This window comes from Scyliorhinus canicula, chromosome 18 (assembly GCF_902713615.1).
Source record: "Scyliorhinus canicula chromosome 18, sScyCan1.1, whole genome shotgun sequence".
NCBI lineage: Eukaryota > Metazoa > Chordata > Chondrichthyes > Carcharhiniformes > Scyliorhinidae > Scyliorhinus > Scyliorhinus canicula.
Window position 1 is genome coordinate 86,549,028 of NC_052163.1, and position 25,348 is coordinate 86,574,375.

A 25,348-nucleotide genomic window follows, 5' to 3' on the forward strand; every position below is an offset into this window, starting at 1 on the left:
GAGAATTCATTGCTCACTTGTCCCCTGCATATGTGCAACAGCTGCCCAGCTGTCACTCTTGGGGTACTGCTGATTCCACCAGCAGCAAACAAGATGGAAAACAACGTTCCCTCCCTCTAAAACATTTATCCTCACCAATATACACATGCACGCGGTGGGGGAGCATTTAATCGGGTTGGTACCCAGCCACCTTTGCTCTTGCCTCGATTAAGTTTGGGGCAGGAGGGCTTGTGGGCAGCCTTCCAGCCCTTCTGTCAATTGAGGACCTTAAATAGGCAATTAATGTCCACCTACGTGCCTCATCCCACTGCCGCTGGTATTCACCCAGCAGTGCTTGGGTGGGCCTACCATATAGGAAGCCCAAAAATGAAATAAAGGTGTCCCTCGTTTAAAGACACTCGGTGCCTGATTGAGCGAAGGGGGCAGCATTGGGCAGGTTTATTGAGATCCACCAGCCCTGCCCTCGCAAATAATCCCACTCTACTGCAACCCACTTCCAGCTCTGCTTGTGTCAATCGGTGATCCTGGTCCGAAGGTAGGTACAACACTAGCTGCAGCCACCACCTCAGGATCCCTGATCTTGGGGCAAGTCCAGCCACTGTCCAGTTAAGTGCCTGATTGATGCAGCAGCTTTCCCAAAAAGGGTTGATGTGGGGCTGTCGTAGCTCTCCAGCCAAAGGGTGACACTCCCATTCCCTACATTAAATTCCACCCACACAACAAAGTAGCATGGATGCTCACTCATTAACATACGAACACACGTGCGCGCTCCCCATAAAACTAGATGTACATACCCTAACACACGTGTGCGCACACACCCTTACACTCTCTCGTGCGCATCCTGACCCATGTGTGCCCACCCTAACCTTACCACACGCGGGCACCCTAACACTAGTGCGTGCACCTTAACACGCACGCATGCACCTTAATGTGTGTCTCACACCTTAACACCCGTGCGTGCACACGCACATTAACACGTGCATCTGCACACACATCAACACGTGCACGCACACACATTAACACACGCGCATGCACACATAAACATGCACACACACACAATTGAGGATCAGAGCAATAACATCCATCTCCTCACAAAGCAATATACCCCCTCACAAAATATTAATGAGAATATACTCCTGCTTTAAAAACAACATGTCAATGATTCCCCACATAAGAAACAGTAACAAGAAAATAGCCACCTGTCATGAGACTGTAACAGGACTGTGTCGAAACAATCCTTTGAACAAATCCTTTAAACAGGAATAAATTCAACTGTTGCGAAGTTCAGTAATATTTACTCATCTATCTCTTTGATTCAAGAGCTCTGTGCTCACACACTTCCATCCCCTGAAATCAAAGCCTCAGTCATATTTGTCCGTCTTTGAGGTGGCAAGGTGGTGCAGTGGTTAGCACTGCTGCCTCACGGCGCCGAGGACCTGGGTTCAATCCTGGCTACTGGTCACTGTCCATGTGGAGTTTGCAGATTCACCCCGTGCCTGCATGGGTCTCATCCCCACAACCTAAAAATGTGCAGGGTAGGTGGATTGGCCATGCCAAATTGCCTCTGAATTGTAAAAAATTAAAATATATATTTGTACAACTCTCTCTGGAATTAAAGCCTCAATGATATATATCCCCCCACCCCCTGCCCATTCCCTAACTTGAAGCCTCCGTGATATCCACCCATCTTTCTCTTGGACTTAACACCTTGACTTCAATTTGCCTTTTAACAATCCTGCTTGACAACAGCTGGTGAGGCAATTGTAGAAATTTACAATGAGTTAGTGAACATGATACATTCACTAGTTATGGCACTGAATGGTCAAACCAAACCCAGATTCAAATGTAGACAGTGTTGAATTAGCTGCTGTCACAGTCGAAGTTTTACAGCTGAAAGAGTGACCCTTCAGCTAATCATGCCTGCCGGCCATCAAGCACCAATCTATTCTAATTCTATTTTCCAGCATTTGGTCTGTAACCTTGTGTGCTATGGCGTTTCAGGTGCTCATCTAAATGCTTCTTCAATGCAGTGGGGGTTCCCATCTCTACCACCTTTTCAAGCAGTGAGTTCCAGATTGCCACCGCCCTCTGGGTAAAAATGTTTTTCCTCAAATCCCTTCTAATTCTCCTGTTGAAGGTTCCTGCCTCTACCACCCTTTCAGGCAGTACGTTCCCGATTCCTCCCCCCCCCCCCCCCCCCCCCCCCCCCCCCCCCGTCAGATCCCCTTGCAATGCCCTGCCCCTTACCTTAAATCTACTCCCTTGGTTATTGACCCCCTCTACTGGATGAAAAGCTCCTTCCTATCTACATCCTTCACAACTTTGTACACCTCGATCATGTCCCCCTTAGCCTTCTTTGCTCTAAGGAAAACAACCCCAGCCTAGTCAACTGAAATGATGTTCGACACACTGCAAAGGAATTTGATGCTTCAGGGATGGGGAAGGTAAACGAAAGTCACTGCCCTTGAATCCTGTCCAGTGACCCCTCTCAGAAGAGTGAATCTAAAGGCATCTGATGAGGCAAAGTTTTCCTTCGTGGGAGAAAAGAAGAACCTGCCGACAACAAGTGACAGGTATTGTGGGTTGTTCACTTGAGCAAGGTATGCTGAAGGAAGGAAAAGGACTGGAAAAGAAGACAATAAATGAAATAGGAACAAAGCTGCACTGCCCTTCCCTGCTTTAACTGCATTGTATCAAAGAAATAGTAACTCTGGCAGCTGACTGACCTGAACCTTTGGTGACCACGAGCTTTGACTTGCTGCGAACCCCATCACCCTTTGTTGTGTAGGCTGCCACGGTGATGGAATACATTGTTTCTGGCTGCAGTCCAGAGATGATCATCTCCTACCATTGGAAACACATTTTTTAAGAGAAGATCATTAGGAAAATAAATTGGTGAGATTCAAATAATTGAAGCAATTGTGTGCACAACACGAACACTTCCAAACTAAATGCCATAAAACATGCAAAAATAATACTCAGGGCAGGATCCTTCTGCACGGACACTACTCCAGAAATCATGGCAGGATTCATCCTCTTATTGATCCTCAGATTCTGCTGAAATGACTTGATATTTCAGATGGTGGCTTTGACTGGCAGTCAGGGCTCAACTCCTTTCCCCTTCGACTCACCCTGGCAGGTCACTGGCACAGTGCCAGTTGGGGACATGGTGCCAGGCCTGTGTGGTTAGAGGACCCACCTTCACAGCCACAGTGGCGCATGGACTACAGCAGGAGACTGGCGGGCATAAGGGGAGTTTCCAGATGTTGAAAAAACTGCCATCGAACACCGTCAACAAAAAGCCAAATGAAAACCAAACATGCTTTGCAAATGCAGAAAAACAATATTTGTAGCACTTCTGAACACTTGGCAGGAAGGGAAGAACATAAGAGATTACACAGAGAATGAGGCACTTTACTCACATATTCTGCAGTGTCGTCAGTCTCCCACTGAGCAACAGGAGGAAGGCAAGAGAAAGAGAGACAAAATAAACAAAAAGTTTGAAAACGAAGGAAGAGTTTCAAGGTGGCTTTGCTCTGAACAGGGTCAAAGGACTCAAGGCCCCTCAAGATCCACAACAGAGACCATGCCCCATGATGGAGAAGTCAAGTCCCAATGTTTGTGATCTAAATCAGGAGCAGTGGGACAGTGGGAGGAACATTTACTTCTCTGGCCCACATGGAGCAGCTCAATCAGAAAGTTACAGAAAACCTGCAATTTTGGGATTCCCCACACACTATGGGGTTTTAAGATTGGGGAAGGGGAATAGGAAGGGGATGAGGGGCTGCTGATTCACAGGGAAGGGGCAGGTTTGTTTTGGAGTGGGGGGGAGGGGTAGGTGGTGATCGGAGACTGCAGAGGATCTGAGATGGATGGGATGGGGGTGAGGGGGGATGGTATGGAATGCGTTAGGTGGGGGTGGGGCAGAGGGGGAAATCAAATTTCAAAGGACAGGGGACAAGATTGCAGCCTGGTGGGGGAGCACATATTGGGACTAGGAAAATGAGGGATAGATCAGGAGTGGGAAATCAAGTCCCTGGTGATGGTGGGTCTCATGCTGAATAGAGGCCTTGTTGGTAGGATCACAATCTCATTATGATATTTAAAATTCCAATCCACCTCCTTGGGGCAGGTTGGGAAGCCACCCAATTTAAAGCATCAATTAAAGCCAGAAATAGACAACTTGCAGACCGGCTTAGATTATGGATCAAACCTTTAGGTGTTACTTCCTGCCTGACCCAAACCCACCCATTTTCTCAGCCCAGTGTGTTAGAGCAGTGTCGGGTCATACCTTGGGGCTCGAGCTGGAATCCAGATGAGACAGGCAATATCATGGTTTTCCTTCTCCAATTCCTTTGGGGGTGAAATTAGTCCTCAACAACAGCACTAATTGTGCAACAAAATCATTGGCCTGTTTTACTCCCTTCTCAATCATTGGCCTGGTTTCATCCTTGCTCATTCATTGGTTGGTCCCCCCCCCCCCCTCCCCTCAATCATTGGCCTATTTTAATCCCTGCTCAGACATTGGCTGGTTTTACTCCTGCTCAGTCATTGGCTTGTTTTCAACAGATTATCCGGAGTGTAGTAAAATGGGCAGCCAATTTGCGATTGCATATTTTGTGCTATGGCCAAGACTATAATCGCTTATGCAGGGAACTCTGGTGCGGACATTTTATTTTTAAAAACTCTTCTCAGACAAAGCTGCTGAGGCCACACGTGGTACCCTCCTATTACTGTTGTTTCAGCCGAGTCCAGTTAAGTTCCCATGGAATGAAAGCTGGACTTTACTAGCCTGTATATTCCTCAGCTAATGATGTCTACCCAGAGGCATATGCTCAGCAATCAAACTCACAGAATGCATGCAGGACGGCTGACGCGGCTGACGAGGGCTTTCAGGTATACTATTAGTGCAATGAACCTAACCTACACCATTGTCAGGTGAAATGTTCTATGGATTGCTGAAGATCATTGATTTGTCCACCCAGCACGGAGCATTGATTGCCAGGAGCCTTTTGGTAAATTTGGCCAGTGAGGACTGCAGGCCCCACCAACTTCACTAATTCTAATGGCTGGAAAGTCACCAGGAAACTGCACATCTCACTGCCCAAATGAACTGATGTCCTCTCACTCTCCACAAGATCTTGGGCCAAAAATGTGAACTTTTAAAAACGACATACCAGCACTGTAGCAAATTACATTTACGAGGAGGTTATCAACAATTGAGGGGATGTAACTAGTGTGGAAGATTTTAACAGGTTGGGGCTCTCTTCTTCAGGATTGAGAAGATTAAGACAGTTGTCTTTAACACTATGAAGGATTCTGAATGAACACGGCAGCATAAATACACATTAGCCGCTAACAGGTCAAAAAAAGGATTTAAGAGCAATCTCCTTGCACAGAGAGTGATGAGTATGTGGAACCCTCCATGCTGCCTTCAGGGGGTTGTTGAAGCTAATACACTGACACATCTAACGGGGGCTTGAGGTAACCGAGGGATATGCAGGGGGGCAGGATAGGAAGAGGTAATTAACATGGGAGGAGGCTCTTGTGGAATATTGATACTAACGTAGACCAGCCATGCCCAATGAGTTATTTCTGTGACAATAGATCCATATCATTTGTTGTAATTCAATGGGCAGGTTTGAAAGAGGTTGAACGAAAACAAACAATTGTGTCTGATAGCAGGTGCATGTCTAACAAATTCAGATCTAGATACCAAGAGGCCTTATCCCCGACAGTGGGACTTTGAAAAGCCAGAAGACAAATAAGCAATTTGCAAATGCTGCTGTACAGTCCATTTAATCATTCACTTAGTGATTAAATCTAACCGAAACAAGAGAAGACACCACAGACAAACAGCATTACACACAAGCGATTAAATTATGTCTGTAGTTGGAGTTTCAGTCGATTGATTAGAAGTTGGTGCGCTGACCATTCAACAGTGTGCACAGAGTACTAACGTGCTGCCCTCATGTTAGGAATTTCACACAACAGGGTGACTGGAAAGGAGTTAATTTCACTGCAATTCTGTACAATGGAGCAAAAGGGGTTCAGAACATTGAAATTCACATAATGCAAATGACAGGAAACAGGTTTTGTCCACGTGAATGCTACATCATAGGAATGAACGAGAAATTGATTGATTCATTAAAATTAAAAACAATGGAAGTAAACAGGAAGACATTGACCCCCAACCCCTCCCCCCACCCTCAACCTTGCCCTTTCGCAATAACCCTGCAAACATTCTCTCCTGGTGTTTTTCCAATTCCACTTTGAAAGCTGTGAATCTGCTTCTAGCACACTCTCAGGCGGTGGGTCCAGATCCCAACCACTTGCTGCGGAAATATGGTTTTCCTCATGTCAGCGTTGGTTCTTGTGCCAATTACCTTAACTCGGGGAGTGATTGAATAGCCACACTGTGCACGAAAAGCAGTTTGCCACGACGCAGCATGGCCGATAAAAGCTGGGAGAACCCACTCCCAGGATCTACCCGGCTCGCCACGCTTTGCGAGATGTAACACGCTCTGGCAAGACATTGCGATGAAAATCCTGCCCATTCTGGGCGGGATCACTTTTTAGCAAATCTGCATATTAAAGCGAGAAAATAGCCTCACTTTAATGTGCAGGTTCTAAGTTACCCGAGGTGTGGGATCAATTGCCTTTGCTGTGGAGACCTTGGGCAAGTGCCATTCAGTACAGGTCTCCATAAACAGGGACCAGATGGATCAGCACATATGTGGGTCTCCCAGGGGATAAGAGGCACCCAGGTGCATGCCCTTTTGGCAGCGTGGTACCTTGGCACTGGTGGTTCCACCCTGGCACTATCAGTCCAGCACCTGACAACACCACTGGGTGCCAGACAGACACTGCTAAGGTGCCCAGGTGGCATTGCCAGCTGGAAGGGGCAGTGCCACCTGGCAGTGCCAATGTGCCAAGCTGGCTTTTTTTGTTCACTGATGATCAGACTGGGGGTGCCCTGCACGGGTGTTTTGCAGGATGGGGACCCTCCCAAAGTGTGTTGGGGCTGGGGAGAGGTTGGGGGCCTCAGAGATCGGGATGGCATTTAAAAATGGAGTCACAATCTGACTGTACTGAGGGGTTCCGTCGCGCAGAGCACCTCCGTGCACAAAACAGGTACTATGTGTGACCGTGGCTGTGTGATCTCCACTAAGGCCTCTTATCTAACGCAGGTGGTGTTTTATAGCCACGTGTTTCTCAGCGCTGTGAGCACGGGTAAACACGTAGCTAAACACGACTTTGTTCCCTTTTAGTTAAATCGTGCCTACTGTATTCTCTAGTTCCCAACCTTTCTGCCAATGGAGACAGTTTCTCCCCCCCCCCCTCTGGCTTGCATGATTTTGAGCACGTCAAATCTTCTCTCAACCCTCTCTTCTATAAGCTTCACCTATGTATCCACTTTAGGTCCTCTTCCCAGGAACCATGCTTACAGATATTTTCTGCACCCTTCGCATCCCTCCTAAAGTGCGGTGCCCAGAATAGGACACGATGACTGTGATTTTGCAGCTGCTCCAGCGGCAGGCGTATATTCCATAAAGGCCGCTAAATCTCATGAGGCCATAAACAGGATTTGTGCCAGCGAGATTTTGGTTTCCCATCATCCCCTCCGCCCCCTCCGAGGAAGTAATCAGGTTCACACCCAGGAAGGGCGCGAGCCTGATTTGCATACATTGCAATATTAGCGGGCTTGAAGCTGCTACCTCGGCCCTCAGTGCATCTTCCCACTCAGCCGGCGTGATGTTACGCAGGCACGAATCGTTACTGGTTGTCAAGGATGAAAACCAGGCATGATGACCTCGCCGGGGGCGTACAGGTAAGCATTGCCCCAGATGCTGAGGGGCATACCTGGGCAGTGCCCTGACACTGTCCCCTGACACGCTGGCAATGCCAATCTGGAAGTGCCAGAGCCCTGCGAGGAACCCCATGGGAAGGGGGGTGGGGGGAGAGGTGTTCCCCTTATGTGCATGCGGAGGGTACTCCATGTCCATTGGATGGGGGTTCACCTTGTCCATTAGTGGGGGGGGGGGGAGGTGCTCCTCTCTCAGAGACACCTCAAAGCATTTCAAGTACAATCAATTACTTTGTCCTGAAGTGGCTATTGCTTTGTCACGCAACACACCGGCTGTCTTGAACAGAGGATGATCTCTCAAACAGCAATGACATAAATGACCAGTTAATCTAACTTTGCAGTTGCTGGTTGAGGGAAAGTTTGAGCAGGACACCTGGAGAAATGTCTCTTCTTCAAATAATGCCATGGGATCCTTTAGATCCACACAAACAGACAGGCAGGATCTGGGCTGAATGTTTCATCTGAAGGACAGAAGACCTGGATTACGGGCTCAAGTTCTGGAATGGGTCTTAATGGTACAATATTGACATTCAGGCACCACTTGAGGTTACAATCACTGACTTCTATACAAGCACAAGGAAGAAAAGAGGGATGTCCCTTACGACCATAAGGCCAGAATGCATAGGATCATTGGGTCTGGGTTGGGTGGTTGGGGATGGTGGGGCAGGGGAAGTATACACATCCTCCATCAACCAGCTACTAACTGGGATTAACTATTTCCTGCTAACCAATCTGATAACCAACGTGTTACATGACCTCTTCTTGAAGATTGGAATGACCAGCTATTCTGATTGGTGGTGGCTTTTGTGCTGTAGATGGCTCTGGGTTTTGCCTGATCCCACCAGTTACTCGTCTGTGCTACCTCACCTCTAGAAGCATAAAATCCAGGCAATGCATTCTCTATCGTAACAGCTCGCTCAGTAAAGAGATTTCTCCTCCTCTCGCTCTGGATTATTTTGCCATTAGTTTAGGTAGTCTATTAGGCTGTTGCTCATTTCCCCAGTTTTTACTGTATTATGTACATGGTCAATGTTTCCATCACCTGTGATTCTTTTCAGCAATCGACATCATCAACCTATAATTGTTACTGGGATTGCAGCAACAACCACCACCACGTTTTGATTTTGCTTCCTAACCTGTGCATCGGCCAACATGATGTCCTTTATCAGTGGCTGTCCCCTGGCTTCTCCGTCCACCACCTCGACGTAGTGCACCTGATACCCTCGAATCTGGCCGTGTTGTTTGTTCGGGACAGGAGAGCGCCAAATGACCTTCAAAGCAGTGGAGTTTAATGCTTCAACCTCCACTTTACGAGGCGGAGCACTGGGCACTGCAAGAATAATGTGTAGGGCATCAGAAAGCAAAAGTGCTGTCTTTCTTTAGATAAGAACAAAGTAGAGAATTTTAGAGTCAGTTGCCGCCTTATCAAGAGGTCAAAGGGTCTTTCGGACTCCAAAATAAATCAGAAATGATAGGGCGGCTCCTGAGGAAGTTCCTTGCAAATTTATCTCTTGAATGTCTTCCTCTGTCACGCAATAATGCTGTACTCCAGTTCCCAACAGGGGCTGGTTTAGCTTAATTGGCTGGACAACTGGTTTATGATACACGCGTTCAATCCCCATACCGGCTGAGGTTATTCGTGAAGGCTCCGCCTTCTCAACCTTGCTCCTCGCCTGAGGTGTGGTGATCCTCCGGTTAAATCGCCATCAGTCAGCTCTTCCCCTCAACGGAGAAAGCAGCCTGTGGTCATCTGGGACTATGGCGACTATACCTTTACTCCAGTTCCCAGTCAAGTACCAGATTTATTAAGGGAGAAGCAACAAAGTCAGCAGAACTAAACCTGATGATGGAACAGAACCAGGTCTGACTTCTAACATGCTGGAGTATGGAACATGACCAGAATCTAACCTCAACAGGTAGATCTTTACAGCTGATCTGCAAATGGAACCAAATTCAGTCTGCAAGTTAGCTGAATACGGAACAGTATTTGGGGGAGCCTTTTGGAGGCTGACAGCCAGGTTGCAGAAGGGGGCACAGCAGCAAGAAGTGGAAATAATTGGAATAAAGATGCACAACCTTTGAACAAATATTAATCATGTATCATGGCTTTCTATACGGTCTTGGTCCTTACTAAGTAAATAAATATATGGAATTAGGTTGGAGATAGTCAGATTACTTTTTGCAAACAGTTTGAGCAGATCCACAATAGTTGCCAGAGGCTCTTTAGTGACTGGGTATAATTACTTCTCTATTTGCTTTTATTTTTAATCAGGCATTCTTTTCTTCTCCAATGTTCCTGTATTGAAGAAGGCAACTGGAGTTGGGCATCATGGTCATCCACTACTCTATGGTGCTTGGCCCAATTGACTATTTGATGTTAATGAATTGTGAAGTAAAGGCAGGCTAATTGAAAGCTCGAGGGACATCGGAGTCAATCCCAACTCTGGTCACCTGACATTAGGCCAATCAGGATGAAGACCTTGTCTGATCTTTCCCCTTCTCAGCTGAGAACAACTAAATGAGTCCAGGCAGGAATGAAACCCAGGACCCTTCTGGCCTTTTGGACTCCTTCCATCCCGGGATCTCGGTTTCCCTCTGGTACTGAGAACCCATGTGGTCAGCTGAACACCGAGAAGCAATCATGGAGTAGGTACAGCAGCAAGGAGTGGAAATGTGGAAGAAACAAGAATAAAAATGAGCTTAGAATTCTGGGCCTTTGGAGGAGCAATCTATTCATTCCATATATGCTTTACTTTGATCGTCATAAACAGTAGTGAAATGCTGGCAAAATCCATCTTTGTAGCTGCTGTGATTGAACTGTAATGGGATATAACCTTCAGCAAGGCCTGGAAAATTTGTAAATCTCAATAACTGCAGAGTGAGTATTTCAGGTGAACCTCTTCCAAAGCAAAACCTTTTCAGCAATGACTCTTTGGACAAGGCTTATAGGAATGTGACGCCCCACAGATCCCATTAGCAATGCATCACCACATGTAATGGAATCTTTATCAATGCTATTTCTGTGATGAGGCACTGAGTAATTCATTTGATGACCTTAGAATAGCGAGAGACCTTTAATGATACCACTATGAAATGAAAATGTCCCTGTCCTTTGGAGCAGTGTAGCGATTGTCTCCATAAGGGCAACACAGCAGAGTAAGGGTCACCTGGTCTGGGTGACCAATCGGGGCTCAGGGGGAGGAGTTCTCTTAGGTAAGGGGCATTCCAGAACTTGCTGCCCACTCTTGTAAATCCTTTTAAATAAATAATTCATTGCTCCCTAATGAAGTCTCTGAAAGTGCATCAATATAAGCACCCTTTGGGTTTACCAAGCGCAGGCGCCAGAGTGGCATCTTTGAAAGGGAGCCAGTTCCAGAAATATTGAAAAGCTTCTGTGGCTATTACACGACAATGTGAAATTGCCAATTTTCTTTCTCATGTATTTTAAATGGAAATTCCACAGGCAACAATTTAAACTGGTGGACTGGTTTTGTCAGAGGAAGAGGCGAGCTGAGGGTTGTGTTTGTTTAAATGGAATATAATCATTCAGTAACAGTGTTTTAAATGTCAATGAGTCTCTTGCTATTACTCTGGTTTATAATTTCTTCCTCAAGTTTTTATTTCAATCTGTTATCTGATTATTCGCTCCTCGTAATTATATACTGTGATAATTGAGCTGGCATTATCCCAAAATGGCTTTTGTTAAGTTTACTGCTACCTGTTGGGCTAAACCACAGTTTCACTTTTGTCTAGTTAAGCACAGCATTGCAAGTTGCACAGTGCCTCATTTCCAATTTCTTTTGTTGCTGCAAATACATGGTTTGGCAACAGCTAAACTATTTCAATCTACCTTTCTTCACTCCTATTCTTTAAGGTTACAAAGTCCAGATGGAGAGATGGCCATCAAAGCACTCCTTCAGAACTGTAACAATTACCAACAGAAGGTTGCAATTCTGCTGGCCCTGTCTGGACCAACTCTCTGATAGAGCAATCCAAAACTAATTCCAATACCTCACGCTCCCCCGTGGACCTGTATTTTTCTCCAATTCAAATGTTTACCCACTCTTGCACTTAATTACAATGGTTTTTGGCTTGATTTTTTTCTAGCCTCTTTCTTCACTTTAGTGACTCCATATTTGATTATTTTATTGTTGGTCCCATTCCATCCTACTTTATTGAACCCTTACTCCCCAGAAAACATTTCTAAAAAACAGAACCCTTTGTTGGGGGGGGGGGGGGGGGGGGGGGATACCACATGTTTCAAATGTGTGATGCACAAAAATGACATTCTGAAGCATTGTAACATGATTCCTTCAATTACAGCTAGTTGTGTTATCAAGAACTGTTCACATGGTAAAACCTCCCAAGGCATTTCACAAAATTTGACACTTGAGCCTCATAAGGTGATGCAAGGTCAAATGACAAAAACAGTGGTTAAAAAGGTTGTTTTAAAGATTAATCACGCCCCGGAATTTTCCTACACCTCTGGCAGATACCCAAATGCTCAGTCCTATAGGCCATTTTTCTCCTGTTACAGATGATGAGGAATGCATATAACTAAAAAGCCATATCGGGAAAATATGCTTTCTGGGGCCATTTCATTATGAAATTAAGAATATTTCCCGCCAGGAAAACGGAACAGAAATTTTGGAACAGGTCTCTGGACAATCCAGAAGGACTAAGCGAACTGAGAGTCCTCTAATCAGAGAGGTTATTGGGAATCATTCAAACTAATTAGAGGAAAAGATAAATGAGCAACAAGATTGATTTTCTCCAATGTGTAATCTCAGTAGAAATAACTCCTTTGAAAGCCAAGTTCTGCCATTTCTACTGAAACTGCTGGCACCTTGCTGGGTTTGAATAGCAATCCCAAACTATGTACCTCTCAGAGAACTGTGTGACCTCTAGGTCTTAATGTCAAACATTGAAATGGAGACAGAATGTTTGCCCAAACTTACCATCTTCATCTGTGCGAACGAATACGGGTGCGCTCTCCGGGCCTGGTCCAACCATCGTGTGTGCGACTACCGACACCTGGTACTCCGTCCATTTCGCCAAGCTCTCCAGCCGCATCTGTGTGGTTGTTGGTGGAATGTCGTTCACCTCATGGAGCTGCTTGTCCTCTCCCTGCACCGTTTGGTACCTGATACTGTACTTTGCCAGGTCGCCATTTTGACTCTCTGGCGGCGGTGGCCACCAACTTACCAGAATGCTGGTGGAACTGGGGCTGGTGCACTTTACGTTTTGAGGAGGGGATGATGGTTCTATTGCAGGGAGGTGCGGTAGAGGAAGGAGTTAAAAAACAATGGGAGGGAAGAGGGTGAAAAAACAATAAAGCAAAAAGAAAACTGATAAAAACGAAAGGAAATGGTCCCCAAGAAACTGAGACGAAACCAAAAAAAACCAACAGAAGACTCTAAAGTAATAAAAAACCTGGTATGATATTTAAACAAAAGCAATCCTGTCTAAAAGAAGGATTCAGGTTTTTTTTGAATGATCAAAGTAAATGTTAAAATAACTTTATTTGGGTAAGGAATTGAAGTAGGAGTGCTCTTGGATTTATTTCAGATTCTGTTTTTCTCAAATAAAGATTAAGTGTAATTTGAACCCTTCCCCAAACACAGTCACCTCTGCACAACCTCACTGCACCAGGAGAACAGGACTGTCTGGACCTTTGGTCTCTCTGCAGAGTTGCTGCCTCCACTTCATTTTATCGTTGGCCAACAGAAGGCAAGCAAATAACTGAAACCGTTTCATTTCCTTCTCTTCTCCCAGCCACCCAGTGCTCTCATTAAACACTTGAATGCTACACAGTCCTCCCACACGTAATACAGCAGAGAACACCGAGGGTGGTGGAGATTGGCAGACTGCACTGACAGGCAGCTCTGAGGTGGACTGTTGACCTTTCATGTTAGGAAGGAGCTATTTTTACCTTCAGCTCATTGAATTGCTGGACTCATTTACTGATAAAGCAGAAATAGGAATATTCATTGACACCTGGTACTTCATGGCTGATATACAATTTATGTAAAAGATTATGCAAATCCAACAGTGGAGATTTTCCTGGGTCTGCACCCAGGTGCCTTGGGTGCTTTGACCACAGTGAATATTGGAAGACAGAGCAGGCATGCACACACACCTGTTAAGGTATTGGTCTGGTTATCCTCTAACGAAAGTAATTATGGAATAGGACTGAAGTTTGTTTTAAAGTAGGTGCTCCAACCCATCTATGTTCTCTGTGCATCATTCAGGGCATCTGGGTACAGACAAAAAACAGTACCCCCCCTTGTACTCTCCCCTCCACCCCCTGTATATTTGTATGCCTGCTATTCAAACAGAGGCAAATATATCCCTCACTAATATTGTACGTTGCTGTCGCTTGCTAGTTTTTGTCCCAGGGGCCTGTAGAGGGTAGCTACGAGGCAAAGGTTGAGCAATAGAATTTGGTGGGGGGGCGGGAGAAAGAAGAAAGAAGGTTCCAACACCAGTTCTACCAAAAGTGAAGTATTTTCACAGATTCCTTTCATTTGTTTGAAGTGTGCTGGGATAGTCCCCCCATCTGCCAGTTAGATTCCTTTTGAAGTGAGCTAAAGGATCCTAATGCTGCCCATAGCCAGGCAAGTCACGAGCAGAGTCTAGAGATACAAGCTGGTCAAGGCAGACATTGTGAGAGAACCTGGGACACTAATCATTCCTGACCATGTGCTGAGTGCCAATGGTGCAGTACTTTCCGAGTAACCAACACATCGCGATCTGATTCAATAATTTAATTGGTGTCAGTTTTTGAGAGGTGTACACCATGATCGTGGGCCATAGACCAGTGACTTATTGAAAAGTAAGTCACCGGGGGACGGTTTTGATCAGTTGGCTGGACGGCTGGTTCATGATGCAGAGTGCGGCCAACAGAGCGGGTTCAATTCCCGTACCGGCTGAGGTTATTCATGAAGGCCTTGCCTTCTCAACCTTGCCCCTCGCCAGAGGTGCGGTGACCTTTAGGTTAAATCAACATCAGTCAGCCCTCCCCCTCGAAGTGGAAAGCACCGATGGGGGTCATCTGAGACTATGGCAACTTTACTTACTGGAAAATAAATCAGAGTAATACACATGATTGAAATATATACCAATGGTGTTTGCTCAAGCGGTTGAGCAGGTCTGGCAAAAATAATTTAGAATTTTGAGTTTCTATTCACAGAGTTATTTAAGTACATGGCAGTTGTAATAGCAAAGTCCTCAGACACTGTAAGCAAATAAAACAGAACTTTAAAGGGCCGTTTGTCTAAGAATGATTTTCTGTCTTATAGCCCCAAGGGACAACAACACTTCAATCTAGACCAGCATCCACTGTAGTACAATCCACTAGTTTTCGATGAGGTTGATCAGACTAACCGGAAAAAAAACTTTGCACTTTCCTCTTGAGGGAGAAGAACCAATTAACCTCTTGCCTCACTGCAATTTCATTTTTCTATTGTCCAATGACACCACTGCCACCTTTCACAGACGCGGCTGTGGCCCACTCAAGTGTCATAAGCTTGCCAAAACTCCCTGCCTTTCCTCTTATTTACACCTCCTGTCTCAATCTTTTCTCCGATTAGATGTACAGGATTTAACGGCCAAACTATTACTGGTTAATTTATTTTATCCTCATCTCACCTTAAAATGCTTTTTAACCTTGACGGTGCCTGAGCTTAGACCCTTCACTAAGAGAAAAAAAAAATCAAAGTGAGCAGTGATCTTGAGCTCCGTCCCTCGCTGGGAACCCGACCATGTACCCGCGTAGAGAAGCAAATTCCGACAGTCCCTGGTAGGATTTTGAAACACCGTGTTGTTATCTTGCTGACCCCACTGCCAACTCAGGATAACGTGTGGAACCAGCAGAGCGTCAAGAGAGGAGCCTAAGACGGGTGATGATGTAAATGTTTCAATGTGAACATGTTGTTCATTTATACAACACTAATAGGTCCACTGGGTAATTTAATACCACTTGTTCCATAGAAGTTGGAAGCCAGCAGCTAGTATTCAGTTGAGCCATTTTGGTTCAAATACCAACGTAGGTCAACAGGAAAGTTTGCTGGCACACAGAGCAGCCCACAGTCAGACATGCCTTGTCTTATCCTTGAGGTTGTGGAGAGAAGAGACTAAATGCATTGAAATTCAAATTAATTCCAGAACAACCCAACAATAACTCACTATTGGCTTAGTAATCCGAGCATGTTCATTTTCATACATTGAACCCCAGAGCAAAGGTGTCTTGAAATACAATTCTTAGTGGTGAATGTTTGGATTGAGAGTGAGCCTGAGACATTTTGCAAATAGAATATATATATAAAGTGGGCAGAACTGGGTAATGTACTCACTCCCAGGTCAAAAGAAGGAAAAAACAAAACAAAACAAGAAAAATAAACTACACAAAATACTCCAGGACCTCCTGGATTCATGCATAGAAAAGAATAACTTAACACATAGAGAAATTAAAACCCAGTTCAAATTGAAGTATTTTCCATGGTACGTACCTGACATTCCTTCAAGCTCTTATACTAAAGACTTTCTTTGCATGCTCTGATTGCCTTTTTAACCTACCCTTTCTCTCCCAGCATATAATTGGCCAAAGATTAGTAAGCAGACCAAGACTTCTAGACCTCGGGGATTGGCAGCTTCCACAAAGCCCACATGGAATATTCCAGAATTTATTCCTTTTGCAAGGGACAGGCAAAGCGTCTTGGAATGATCAAAATTTAATTGGGTTGGTTGCGAGATTAAAGATTGTCCGAAACTTAAATTTGCTGTATTCAAAGTGATGGATTTCAAAATTTTGCCGAGTGCTGTGGAGGCATTGATAAATGCCCTCTATTTTGGAGGGCATTTGAGAGTCAACCACATTGCTGTCACATGTCGGCCAGACCAGGTAAGGATGGCAGATTTCTTTCCCTAAATGACATTAGAGAATCTGACGGATTTTTACAACAATCAACAATGGTTTCATGGTCATCATTAGACTTTTAATTCTAGATTTCTTTTTTATTGAATTCAAATTTCACCATCTGCTGTGGGGGATTTGAACCAGGGTCCCCAGACCTTGTCCCGGATCTCTGGTTAACTAGTCCAGTGACAATACCACTACGCCACTGCCCCCACATATGCAGTGGAAAGCTAAGAAAAGCACTGACTAACATCTTGGAGCTGCCAATAATGGCCTACCCCTGTAAGTGAATTAAGAAAGGCTTAAGTGAATAATAATTGGAATAAATAATTCCAGATTTTTAGACATGGGTTTGTACAAATTTACAACAATCAACATGGAGAAGGGGCAATTGCAATGAATATAATTTCAATTCATTAAATGACATTGGCTTAGTGCCTCAAGGGAGTTCCAAGTTGGACGTGATCTCCAATCATATCAATGAATATCTCAATTTTTACAATTCAGCCAAAATTTCTAAATAAGGATGCTCATGTTGAAAAATGTATTGCATTCTGATGGTATGACGTTCTTTTAGTTTTTGTGATTGTTGATAAATATTGCGGTCAGAAAGAGGGCAGAGAAAGAGTGCATTTTCACGACTGCAATCTGAGAGTATCAACATATTGGATCTGATGGATGTGTTGTGGCATCACTCGTTAGACAAAGCAAGGAGTACCTGATGGGTTAGAATTCGTCAATATAAGACACTTGACAAGTGCAGCAGTTTAGACAGAATTTTCACTTTGCTGTCTTGGAACAGGCCATGTGGGAGCAGAGTGCCAACCCCTGTGATTTATTCATTCATCCATCAGCGTCAGGAGAAACTCAACAGGGCCTGGTGAAGCTCTTACTGATTTTAACCATCTCTGAATGAGAAAATAACCTGAAAATACAGACTAACCCACAGTAGAGGATGCCTGTTTTTAGTAGTCTTACAATTGTAGTCCAGCTTATTGAGTAAAGTAGCCCATTTGGAGCAACTTTGCTCTATTTTGCAAAGATAAAGCTCTTTCTGCATCATTTACCTACTGGCATGACATTTTGGTAATTGATATCCAATCAGTTAACCTTGTGAAAGAGATCTACAGGTGACAATCAGATTGGAAACATGACCACGTAAACATGTTTCACTTATTTGAAGGGGCCAATAATAGCGATTCGGAAACTTTTATGGCTGGAGGGGAAAGTGTTGGATATCTGGACAACATAAAGCTTGAATTATTTTGAATATACTGCCTACATTCTATGTAGCACGCAACAAAATTAATTTGAGTGGGGAAGGATGAAAAGTAGGAAGCGTGGCTGTGATACTTGACATGGAGTAGTGCACCGCCAGATTTCCCCCTCTTCTTGCTTAAGGAAAACCAGCAGCTAATTTGAAGATATATGTGTAGACCTTTTTGATTTGGGGAAAGCCCTTCTTCATTAAGTGCCTCTAGGTAGCCTTAGATAAAGATGAGTATTTGGTTAGGAACTGGCTCCCGGCAACCTATAATATAGGGTATCACCTGTAAATCTGCTTCAACTAGGATGGCTATCAGGTGCTGATTTTGACAGGCATCCACCACCTTCTGGCTGGTCTGTGTCAGTCTGTACTCACCTGGTACTATTGATTTAACGTGTGAAAGTCCAAAACCTTCCTGTGACCTCTGGTGAAACTAGCTCAACCTCTTCCCAGGTCAAAACGCTAATGCCCTTTCAGTATGCACACTTCCACTTGCTTTTCCGAGGTCAATTTCCAATATCTATACAATTGATCAAGGACAGGGTGGTCTCCTGAATGCATCTTTACATTTCAGTACTGAAAGGGTTACAGTTAGAAATATTATTTTCAGTTTAATGGATTCCTTACACTTGTCCGATGTTTCACGAGGGCACTTGAGTTCATCAGTTCTTATTTCAGATTGTCTAATCTTGTTGCGAGTGTGACCATGTATAAATATATTCTTTACCGGTCAGTACATGCGTGTGTGTACATAGAGTTTTAAATAACCAATCAGTTTGTGTCATATAGCAGGGTGAGGATACACTTTGCCTAATCAGAGTGAGGCAATATTTTGAATGTCTGGAAAAACAAAGTGTCCCCTTAGCTAGAATATAAATTCAAAAAGTCTTAATAATACAAAAAAAGCACAAGTATCCCCTGTGTACCAAACAACTGTTTCGCCATTCATGATAGGACATATGGCAACACAATCAGGTTTATTTTAATTTAAAAATCAGGAATCAAAATATTGGCAATGGTCACTAGGAGTTATTGGACAGAGATGAGGAGCAGGAACGCCAATGAATTTCTCCTCTTTCTGGGCCTAGTTAATTCAAGTGCTCCTATCCCAGTTAACCCAGTGCAAAAACACGCACTCACTAAACCGCAGATTGTCACAATCTGGACAGTTCAGTTCATACCCATGAGTCAATATACATCATATTAGGTTTGCATGAATCTTCTGAGCATGCAAAATACAAAATTTTCTGTATATTACCGTCTAGGAGACAGAAAACATTGGGGCAATGCGCGAATGTTTTGAAGCAATTACATTTCCAAGAAACCTGCATGAAAATATTATCCAACCAACGAAACTGAGGGGCTGGAATATATTTAAAAATGACACAGCTGGGTTTGGCAGTGTTTAGGTTCAACATTAGGTTATGGGGTGACGGAGATAGAGCTGGGTGGACAAGGGAGTGGACATGGGTAGGGTGCTCATTCAAAGGGTCGGTGCTGGCTCGATGGGCCGAATGGCCTCTTTCTGCACTGTAGGGATTCTATGATTCAGCCCTTGTGCCAATGCACCTTTGCTACAATGTGATGCATTTAGTATAAATGGAGAGTGAGCTTGAATGTATGTCGATGCTGTTAAACAACCTGCAGTTTTTTTTGAGAATGTGTTTTTGTTGGATGTTAAATATGAAAAAAAAAAACGACAGAATGTCGGGTGTGTGCTTTTTAAATTTTCCTTAGTTTACTTAAGAGGGGGAGTCGAGAAGAGAAGAGTTGGCTATGCGGTTTTAAACCTGTTTGTAAGAGGAAGCATATTTTCTCGTTCTATGTCTGGGATGCTCTTGGAGTTGTGTGCAATCACATGATACAACAATCTGGATCATTGTTTAATTTAAAAGATCCACAGTTTGAAATTCTGAAGTGGTCCAAACGATTTTTGGTTAGTTGAGGTCACCCCTGATTGCTCCTGTTCCAACGTCCGTTGTTGCACCTACCTGACCTGGCAAAAACTAGCATCGGAACTTCAAGTTAATCTGCACCAGTAGAATTTGGGGAAAAAATTATGGGAAGCTTAAATGTTGAATGCTGACTTTTGTTCTTGTACTCGTCAAGGGTCTGTAATGGGATGAAGTGATTGGGAGGATGTGGTAACAGATGGGCAAAATTATGTGAACTAGAAAATGAAATGTAGAAACAGGGATGTGTTTAGTCGATTTTGTTATCTAATTATAATATAAAATATTGCACATACATTGGAATCCATTAAACTAAAAATGAATATTGGTTAAATCTCAATTAATTGCCTTTTTCTACTTTTGTCTTGTCCAGTGTATTACAAAGCACGTACCGGTGATCCGTCAACTAATAGGTGCCAGCTAATTAGAAACTCTACCAGAAAATAATTAGTGATATAATGTAAGCCACACCATTAATGGAGGTGAATTATTGGTATCTTACATATCACACTCACTGTAACAGAAACCCAAACAGAGCTACCAATTGTTGTTCCCTTGATCGCGACCCTGTCAAAGGTTCTTCACATATCTCACTCACTCCAGTGTAACCTAACCCGACTTAACTGGGGCCACCTGCCAAATGAACCCAAACAGGGAATCTTCCTGCCTCTAACCAGCCTTGTGTTTCTCTTACATCTCCCGATTTCCAGCAAATGGAGGTGCTTGTTTCTTTCCCCTGAATTCTATCGGGAGTTTCAATCACCTCCCTCTCCACCTCAATTAACCTGGGGAAGCTTTGTGTTTCTCTTACATCTTACAGCTTTCATATCTTCCTTTCCTCCTGATCAAGGTATCCCTTCATTTTTCCATAACCCAACTCAGGCACTTCTTATACCATGATCTTCCAACCCCAACTCTGAGCTGCTCCCATACCTTCCTCCCGCAAACTCAGTCTTAAACTGTTTCTGGCTCATTCCTACCCATATCCAAATGAAGGAACACCTCTACACCCCTCCCTAACCCAATGAAAAGCAACCAAAACATCCATTTATACAAAACCTAAACCACACCATTTCTCACAAACTCGCCTACCGATCTCCAACTTCAGGACTGACACTAATGTATTAACCTTCGCCAGTTAGAATCTGATCCAATTCAAATCCCTTCCCGTTGCACTGCCTAAATTCAATGTCTTACGTGATGTGCAGTCAAGTCCCCTAATAAACCAGTAAGAAGGTATGACCCCTAACTGACATTCTCAACAAATCATTTTACTTGACCCAGAACCCAGTATGTGTTGTAAGCTGCTCAGCTACTAACACCAACCAACACATACCAAAAATGGGATTCCATAAACTGACAGAGCAGAGGTTGCTGGGACTGCACACCCTAGAAAAGGAGAACATTCTTTCAGTGGCTGTTTTCAGAAATCAAATTTACTGTTAAAATGTAGTTTGAATTTTCTGCCATGGATGCATGAATGGGTTAAACTGGGATGGAGCTAAGAGAAAGGAATGTGGCACTGCTGACTGCATGAAGTATTAAGGAAGCAACAGTATTTATTTTGGCAGTCACTGGCAGAGCAATCTAAATGCCACACGGTGCATCACAATGAAGGGTGTTCAGGAAAACGCACAGAGTTACGCCAGTATTTTCTGTTTTTATGGCACAGAGTTAGCCTGTGCGAGTCACTGGCCTTAGCCACCTTGTTTACACAGCTACCATGTCTTTGGTGTGTCAACGCTGCTCAGAGATATCCAAGAAAAAGAATTGGAATCTGCATTCATTGCCATAACTGACAATGGAAGATGGAATTCCAGAGGGTGATTCATCTGGGTTCTGCTGGTGAAACAATTCGTAGAAACCACCAGGTTTACCCACCCTGGGTTTCCATTTTGCCTCAATTATATTCAGAAAAAAAAAATGGTTGGGAGAAAATAAAACACAGGGTTGGGGTGGGGATGGGGGTGGTGACAATAGAAATTTTCTACCAATGCGGGTCAGGGATGCCAGCTGGCAACATCCAACTTTGACTGAATTCAATGTGAAGCTTCCGCTGCATCATATTAATAACACAAATCAACAATTCCAAATCCTGCAGGCTACTTGAATGAAGTTATCAGAACAGTGCCATGAATGGACCGTTGCGCTATGTGGACCAGTCCCCGCTGTAAATTGGTTTGAATGCCAAAACCCATTCTGCTAAAGTATTCTCAATTTTAGGCAATCAGAATGGGGAGACATTGAATCTAACCCAGACAGATAGGGCCACTCACATTTCCTCAGTTTGAATAGGGGTGGGCAGATGGTCACTTTAAATTGCCATGTGCATAAGTGCATTTTTCACATGGACGGTTGGCTTGTAGTTTATGTAGAATCCCAACATCCTTTACTCTGATAGTATTTGAAAGGTGAACGTGGAATGAAACCTACTGGCCTGGAGAGTCCGTGCAGAGATCTGGGAGGTGAAGACGCCAAGGCCATGCTCGGAGCGACCGGCCAATCGGAAATAGTACAAAGTGTTCGGACGTAACCCGGTTACACTGTACGACGTGCTAGGCTGAAACGTGATCACTTCCTGTGGAAAAAACATCTATATGCACTTGATGTTATACTGATACCAGTTTATACAACATCTCATATCTAGATAAAGGTGAATATCTTGTGGTATGGTTCGCAGTAGCATTACACAAAGTGGCGCACAAGTGTATTAATGGGCTGCTAAAATGTAGCTGCATACAATTTTAAGATTGGCTTTCCGTAATTCATCTGCATGGTAATGTCTGTATGTGGCAATTAGTGGCAACAGGCATTCTCAGTCTCGCAACAGCAAGATATTCTCTGCTGTATATAAGGTTTTCCATAGTTTCTCTCTCTGCACACTACAAATAAGTGGTTTTCACTCGAATCTCAAATTTTAAAAAAGCTCCTGTAATGGACAAAGTACATGTTGGCGTAACATTATTAGCAGATTTCCTGTGGAAATGCTTATGATATATTATACGTTTTGGAAGGACAAAAATGTTCTACATCAATGGTCTGCTGCTAAAGTGGAACTGAGTTCTTGTGAAACTCTTAACTCTACAGAAGAGATATCAAAAGAGTTTAACTCCGTGAGGGGGGGCTTTGCAGATTTTAAAAAAAAAATTTAGATTACCCAATTATTTTTTCCAATTAAGGGGCAATTTAGCGTGGCCAATCCACCTACTCTGCACATTTTTTGGGTTGTGGGGGCGAAACCCACGCAGACACGGGGAGAATGTGCAAACTCCACATGGACAGTGACCCAGAGCCGGGATTCGAACCTGGGACCTCAGCGCCGTGAGGCAGCTGTGCTAACCACTAGGCCACCGTGCTGCCCTTGGCTTTGCAGATTTGAAAGCAGTTGCAAATTTTAGGTTCCAGCTCAGAACGCAGGATGAAATGCCTGGATTTCTTTCTCCTTTTTTGACCATCACAGTCGGGTGTCAGGACAAGCACAGAACACAGACATTTTGACTCTTGTGTTAATTAGGTGTTGCCTTTTGTTGGGGAGCCTTTCTGCAAATCATTGACAAGATAGAGGTTTTTAAATTACCAAGTGGTTGGGCGGGGGAGTGGGGGTGGGGGCAGGGGGGGGGGTGGGGGGGGGGGGGGGGGGGGGGGGGGAGATAATGTTGAAATGTTTCAACTTGTTACGAAGACCATGAATACAATGATCCAATAAGAACATAAATAATAAAAGCAGGAATAGACCAAAAGGCCCCTTGGGCCTGCACCACCATTTAATAAGATTATTGTTGATGCTTGACCTCCCCAATTCTACTCTCCTGTATGATCCTCATATTCCTTGATTCTCTAATGGTCCACAAATCTAACAACTGCAGTCTTAGAGTACACTCAAATGAATGAGCAGCTCTGAGGTAGGTAATTTCAAAGATTCATAACCCACTGGATGAAGATATTTCTCGTCATTTCAGGCCAAAATGGCTGACGCCTTGTTGCAAGACTGTGACCACTAGTTCTTGACTCTCCAGCTAGGGGAAATATCCTCCCATGTCAAGCACTCTCAGAATCTTATGTTTCAATAAACACCTTGCATTCTACTAAACTCCTAAAAGTATCGGCCCAACCTACTCAACCTCTCCTCATAGGACCACCCGCTTATCCCTGCAATCAATTTAGTAAAGGTCTGTTGCACCCCATTAAAGACAAGTATATCTTTCCATAGTCCTCCCAGTACATCAAACCTCTGGACAATTGCAACAAGACTGCCTTACCCCTGTACTTTAACCTCCTTGCATCAATTCCTAATTACTTATTGCACCTGCGTGTTAATTTCCTGTATTTTGTGGAGGACATCCAAATCCCTTTGAACCTCAACATTTAATAGACTCTCACCATTTAAAAGATATTCTGTTTCCCTATTCTCCCAAGCGAAGTGAACAATCTCATGCTTCCCCACATTACACTCCATCTGCCACCTTCGCACCCAATCACTTAACCAATCTACATCCCTTTGCAGACATGTGGGCTGAATTTTCAATTAGAAAGTTAACGTTTACGGAATAAAAGGGACAGTGGCAATGTGGATACAAAATTGGCTGAATAAGAAGAAGCAGGGTGCGATGCTCCATGGGTATTTTTTGGGTTGGAGGAAGGTTGTTTCTCAGGGGTTGTAATTAGGATCCTTGTTTTTTCTGATATATATTAAATCTTGTTGTCCAGGGACAATTTCAAAGTTTGTAGGTGGTCCAAAACCTAGAAGCATCGCATAATTGTGAGGACAATGCAGAGCTTCAAACGGACATAGACAAGTTGGTGGAGTGGGCAGATAGATGGCGGATGAAGTTCAATGATGAGAAGAGTAAGGTGATGCATTGTGGAAGGAAGAGCATGGAGTGACAATATAAAATAAGGGGTAAAATTCTTAAGGGGTGCAGGAGCAGAGGGACAGGTGGAGAGCAGTAATACAGCATATTGAATTCTGGGCTTTATTAATAAGGGCAAGAAGGTTATGCTGAACTTATCCAAGACACTAGTTAGATCTCAGCTGGAATATTGTGTATAGTTTGGGCCCACACTGTAGAAATGTTGTGACCACATTGGAGAGAGTGCAGAATAGAATGTTTGCACTGAGTGCTGAGCTTGTGGCATTTGAGTGCTACAGTGAGAGTTTGGTGACTGAGGGAGTATAAGGGTTATTTAAAGTCTAGTATTTCTTTTATTTAGTTAATTAACTTAAAAGTTGCTGTTTGGTCTATAAGAAGGTGAATTTTGAATCAGCTTTAAACAAGGTTCTACTTGGACTTACTTGCAGCTGGAGCTTGTTAATTAGTTAATTGCATTAGGCCAGTTTTTAGAAG

The 25,348-nt window shown here is 43.9% G+C and overlaps 1 protein-coding gene across 36 annotated transcripts in view; it reads right to left on the reverse strand.

The window, feature by feature from the left end:
• LOC119952981 (receptor-type tyrosine-protein phosphatase S-like) overlaps positions 1-25,348 on the reverse strand; it is a 561,150-nt gene that overhangs the window by 158,245 nt on the left and 377,557 nt on the right. For 19 of the 36 annotated variants that reach the window (XM_038776673.1, XM_038776702.1, XM_038776701.1 and 16 more), the window contains 5 exons: positions 22,437-22,581; positions 12,826-13,131; positions 9,004-9,197; positions 3,423-3,449; positions 2,727-2,844 (listed from right to left, as the gene is read on the reverse strand). In XM_038776673.1, the coding sequence (XP_038632601.1) occupies positions 2,727-2,844; positions 3,423-3,449; positions 9,004-9,197; positions 12,826-13,131; positions 22,437-22,581 (790 nt within the window). The remainder of the gene's footprint in view (positions 1-2,726; positions 2,845-3,422; positions 3,450-9,003; positions 9,198-12,825; positions 13,132-22,436; positions 22,582-25,348) is intronic. The other 17 variants (XM_038776703.1, XM_038776705.1, XM_038776704.1 and 14 more) reach the window with 2 other exon arrangements.